General features: G+C 45.5%; 1 protein-coding gene across 1 annotated transcript in view; it reads right to left on the reverse strand.

Annotated features, from left to right (window-relative positions):
• Positions 1 to 742, reverse strand: part of Casd1 (CAS1 domain containing 1) — a 41,711-nt gene extending 40,969 nt beyond the window's left edge. The window contains exon 1 of the mRNA XM_051151980.1: positions 86 to 742. Within this exon, the coding sequence (XP_051007937.1) occupies positions 86 to 635 (550 nt within the window). The 5' untranslated portion in view covers positions 636 to 742. The remainder of the gene's footprint in view (positions 1 to 85) is intronic.
• Positions 743 to 6,000: the final 5,258 nt, after the last annotated feature.

Genomic DNA, 6,000 nt, shown 5'->3' on the forward strand with positions numbered 1-6,000 from the left:
GGCGGCCTCCCGCGCTCGGGGCCCGCGGCGCCGCCTCCCCCCCCCCTTCCCCGGCCGGCCCGGGCAGGGGGGAGGGCCGGCTCACCTCGGTAGCGGCGGGACGCGAGGTGGCACGCGGCTAGCAGCAGAACGGCCACCAGCGCCAGCACCTTGGCGCTCCTCACGCTGAAGTAGTGGTTGATCTCCCGCTTGCCCAGGTTGTAGGCCAGAGCCGCCATCTTGGTTCCTCCATGACAACTGTGCGCGGCGGAGCGGGGAAGGGGCGCCGCGCAGGGGCAGCACTGGGGCGGCCGGCGCAGTAGCCAGCCGAGGAGCAGCCGCCAGCTCCCTTGTCCGTCACCCGCACCGCCCTCCGGGGAGCCCGAGCCCGTGGCCTCGCAGCCGCCGGCCTTCCCGGGGCCCTCTTCGGCCTCCCCCCAACCCCGCCGCCGCTGCTCCGCCGTCCCGGTGCCCCAGGCGCCCTGGCCGCCTGTCTCCTCCCCTTCCTGCTCCCCGGTAGCCTCCTGCCTTAATAGCGGCTGCGCCTGTGAGGGGGGTCCGGATGCCCGGGGCTCCGGGGTCACCATGCCCAGATGGGCCCCTGGGGTCACCGGGTCACAGGCGGCGGCGGCGGGCGGCTGCAGCTGCAGAGACATGGGGCAGTGGGCCAAGGCCCAGATGCCAGCTCTGGGGTTGTCTCCAGGTGGACTGGCAGCTACCTAGTCCAGGTTGGGACAATAGAACTACTTATCCGGAAGAAAGTACACTCCCTGCTTCCTTATCACACCCTTTTTTTTTTTTTTTTAAATCCCGTGCCAGCCTACGGTTGGTCGTGGGTCCTAGGTGCTTAAAGGGAGGCCACCCACTACCTATCTGGCCAGTTCTGCACCTAAGATGCTGGCTACAAGTCTGAATCCTCGACCCAAGAATAAAGCCTATCTGTACTCACTCTTCCTCAACTGCCTTGGCTAGGTTCTCATGAAACTTGTAACGTCTTGTTTGTCCAGTTGCCCAGTTTTTAGATACATCCAATACAAGGTAGTAAGAATCCCACAGAGGCGTAAGTTACTGAAGTTGTCAGTATAAGAGCCCCATTCTCCTTTCTGATTACACAAAGGCTGACCAGGAATGGCACATTGGGTGCCTATAACAACTCCGGCTCCTAAAACGTGGTTAATGTTTTGTGATTATCAATAGGGCCGGCATTCCGTGTCCTTTGAAAGGCATTGTTAATCCCGACTTAACGTATATCATATATTTGCTCTCAAGATGCCTTGGAGATCAGATTGTCTGGTTAGAATGAGTCATTGTTGAGTTTGGAGGTGTTTTGTCAAATAATTCTCTACAGCTTTCAGCCATTCCCAAGCATGTGCCTTTAGGTCCCTCTCAACATTCTAGAATGCTAGAGAGAAGAGACTCACAGATCCTGTTGAATCTTTCCCATCCTCTCCATGGAAGGATTTTTTAAAAATTATACTTCCAGCCACGAGCGACATATGAAAGATTCTTGTCGCTTAAATGAAATCACATGCATCACTGTCATAGATATAATGCTAATAAGCAATAAACTTAAATAAGTGTACAAACACTTAGGCACTGTTCCCTGCAAATGGTTGCTTAATTTTGCCTCTTTCTTCTGATCTGAGGGTGATCACAAGCTGGCAGAATTGAATCAGATACAGTAACAACCAGATAACTGGGCTAACAATATGCGGCCTGCCAGTCACATCCTAGTGAATTCTATGATGTCACCAACAGCAAGTTAGAATTTCTGATCCACCTTCCGTAACCAGGGTTGGTATAATGCCTGCCAAAAATAAACAAACCCGGTGTTCTCCTTAATTGTGAACTCCAGAAGGCTTTCGGAAATAATGGAAACAGCTGGGAATCCCTTTTTTCCTTTCCTCTATTTTATTTTTTATTATTATTTTTTAATTAATTTATTCTTGTTACATCTCAGTGGTGATCCCATCCCTTGTATCCTCCCATTCTTCCCTCCCTCCCATTTTCTCCGTACTCCCCTCCCCTATGACTGTGCCTGAGGGGGATTACCTCCCCCTTTATATGCTCATAGGATATCAAGTCTCTTCTTGGTAGCCTGCTATCCTTTCTCATACTCTGGTTTCTCTTCAGATCGCATAAATCCTTCGCCTTTTAGCTTTCCTCTATTTTTAAAGCCTATCATTCTACCTTTCCTGGTACTTTTAACCCACCGGTAAGTAGTGCCACATCAGATGTCCCTTTCCCCTGTCATCTGTAAATTATCCCCTCTCTCCTAGCTGTTTGCCGAACCACTGATAAGTATCCCTCTTTAACTAAAACCACCAACGGCCTCTGTGTTCCAGTGTTTGCTTCTCCACTTCTTTTAGAAGGAATGGTTACCCTGCTGGTGTTCACTGGCTTGGTTTCCATTCTGTGCTGACGACCTCCACAGTTCTTCACCAATGCTGTGAGCAAGGCTCTCTTGTTAAATCCGAAGGACGCTTTTTGTTCTTATAGACTGTTGCGTAACTTCCCACACTTCTTACTTGGCACCTGTCCAAGTCTCACTCCTTCTCTAGACCTGTTTGTCAGTCCCTTCTTAAGAGTACTAGCCAGGTACCATTTGCTTCTGGTGGCTCCTGTGGCCTTAGCATCACCTCACCATCAGTTGGGTCCCCGTCGCTCTTAAGGGACAAGTTACCATTTACACACACACACACACACACACACACACACACACACACACACACACACACCAGACTGTGCCAGGACTGTTTATAACCTCCCTGTAGAGCTATCCTCTGGTTGTCCCCAGTGGCATGGCTCTTGGTTAGCATTTGTTGGCATTTCTGGTTTAAAATCATCTCTGGCCTTCTACTATGTACTTTTAACTTATACACCTAATCATTTCACTGCATTATCCAAGCAAATGTTTATGTTGTTCTTAGCATCTTCGGCATAAATGTCATGTGTCGCCCTCTCTAGCTTTAGCTTTGCTTTAGTTATATGTGCCTTCTCTTACTGAATACTACAGTCATGGAATTAACAGTGTCCTGCTTATTTGCCTAACCCTAAAGGATCTAGAGTGTTTATTGCCCCATAGCTGGTCACTTCCTTTCTAATGACATTAAGGACTGCGGAGAAGAGAGGAAAAGTGGAAGTAACAGTTGATGTCTCTTTCAACTGTGTATCATTTTAACACAAATTACCAAATTACTCTCTCTCTCTCTCTCTCTCTCTCTCTCTCTCTTTTTTGTCCTTTCCATTCAAGTTAAAAGAAAATGTCCTCATTCCCCTTTCCCGAAGATGTCACTTCTGTGTCCACGCCCCCCTTCACAGTTTGCCAGATGTTCCACACCTTCAGATACTCCTTACTACACCCCACAGTCTTTTCTCTTAACCATCAGACTTCCTGACAGGAACACACCACGGTCATTCTTGTTCTCTTTTCGACTTCTTATTGCTTTGGTGGGTGGGGAGTGGACGCAGTCTCACTAGATAGTACTTGCCTCAGCCTCTTGAAAGCTAGGGTTCTAGGCACAGCCAGTTGTTGCATATTTAAACACTGGAGAGATCAGGAGAGTGACGCCTTGCATACTGTTTTTCATAAACTTCTATTAAGTGTCAGCCACAGGGCTGGAGAGATGCCTCAGCAGTTAAGAGCTAGTCTTCTGTAAAACTACAAGCTGCTTTACAGTAGCCATGTGGGTCACAACCCTTTGCTCCAGCTCCAAGGAATCCATCACCCTCTCCTGGCCTCTGTGAACACACACAAGTGTACACAGATACAGTACAGCTACATCTTTTTAAAATAAATATGTGTATATGCAATACATATTACACATACATATATGCAATACACACGTGTGTATAATAGAGTACATATAATAATCACTAAAATATCTTTAAAAATCAGCAAAAATGAAATTATCAAAACTACTTCCAAGAAGACTTTGCATCTATTCATTGTTAAGGAATGTGTGAAGTGTTTTGATAGGAGATTCCCTTACTGATATGAGCTCATCAAGATTAAGACATTTAGATACTGAGCATCCAAGCCATGGATGAACTTATTTTCCATTCTTTGGGCATGCATGGATGCCTCAAATTATGTAGTCATGAGAGCACATTGGTTGCACACCACATAATTATAGATAAGCCTGTGTACAGTGGAAAGATATATGCTCAGCTCTTTAATTGTACACCACCTAGGAAGATGGAGTTACTTAAGAGTGGCCATGTTCTGTTCCCTCTGCCTTCTCCAAAGTGTGTCCTCTTCCTCCCCAGAGCTCTCCCCCAGTTCAGAATCCAGCCGTTGCAAGAAGGTTTCTAATGGCCCCTGTCTGATATTTTCACTTTTAAAATCTCTTTTCTCTTTTCCCACTTCCTCTTCTCGTTCCCAGCTCACCATTCCTCTCCTCTTTCTGTAGTTGCTGACATAGCTAACCTTGTCACTTCCCTACTTTAAAACCTGGGAAGTACTTCAGGGAACAAAATGAATTTCCAACCTTTTAACATGTTTAAGATAGTATGATCAGATGCAAATCACCCTTTCCTCTCCTTGTATTTTATCTAGTTATGCTAAACTGGAAACCAGTTGCATGGTCAGTCTATGCTGTTTCTCTTTCTGTTCCTGTTAAATTGAAATGTGAGATGGCCTGCACAGCCTTGTGTGCTTGAACACTTGGTCCAAAAACAGCATGGCTTCCTTAGGAGGTTGTAAAGTCCTTTAGACAGGAGTTTAGCCTGTCAGCCTAGCACTGCTAGGTATTGGGCCAGGGGATTACAAGTTGTCTTCGTTTCAGACTCAGTCATTAGTTCCTGATCCTCAGAGATGAAACAGCCTCCCAGGCCTGCTGCCACTGCCTTCCCTCTCACACTGGACTGCATCCCTGAACCCTGAGCCAAAAGAAACACTTCCTCCCCTTAGTTTGCTTATGTCAAGAATTTGATCATAGCAATGAGAAAAAACAGCTAATTCAACTCCCCTGATTTGAACTATTTTTTCTTCCCATCTATCTATTTATATTGCTTGTTTCATTTTTTTCATTGTTTGAAGGTTCATTTTTGAATGAAGCTTCCATTCACTTGTGCCTAGAGATCCTAAGGGGCTATAAATCTTCCCTCTTCAGATCTCTCATAACACTTTCTTCCTGTCTGTGCTTAAGTACCCATTCTACAGAAAGCCCAAGCCAATAAGAACAGCTGTCTCCCTTGCCTGCCATATTGCAGGCATGGAGACATCATCAGTTCTGTTTAGAGGGAAGATACACTGCAGTGCACTTGTGATCACACAGTTACTGTGTTCATCTCCTTCATCACTTCCTTCACTTGGAATCTTATGTGTTAGAAAACAACAAATTAGTATATATATGTATATATACATATATGTATATGTATGTATGTGTTATTTTAGGGCAAAACTTGTGAAAGACCCTCAAACCTATAGTATTTTCAATGAAAATTATCCATATGAATCATTAGCCATATGATCTGGTTCTATGGGGCCTTTTATTGTCCTTGAGTTAGTTTACATTATTGTAAATTGGTTATTACTTGTAACAATGCAAATGGCTCATCCATTCAAATGTAAACTGTACCTAATTTGGGATTCAATTGATTATTGCACATACCTTGTCCTGTGTGCCTTTGTACATGGAGGCCATAGGATGGTCTCTAGTGTTACAACTCAGGAGCTGTCCATCTTTTTTCTTGGGACTGTCTCTCACTGGTCTGGAACTCAGAAAGTAGTGCTAAGCTGGCAGCCTAACAAAGCCAGACATGAGCATGTCTCCACCGCTCCAGTGCTGGGATTGCAAGTATATTTCACAATAGTTGGCATTTAAAGACTTTAAACAAAAAATTGTAGGTTCTGGGTTTTCAGCCTACATTCACATATTTACTATTTGTCATTGGATTGTTACACTTGAGAGTCACCTATAGGTCCCTGCTTCTTCTGCCTAACACTCTCCTTTTCCCTTGGGGAAGGTAAATGTGACTATCTCTCACTGTCTTAAGGTAGAGGAAGTATAACCATTG

The sequence above is a fragment of the Acomys russatus genome, chromosome 10 (assembly GCF_903995435.1).
Source record: "Acomys russatus chromosome 10, mAcoRus1.1, whole genome shotgun sequence".
Lineage (NCBI taxonomy): Eukaryota > Metazoa > Chordata > Mammalia > Rodentia > Muridae > Acomys > Acomys russatus.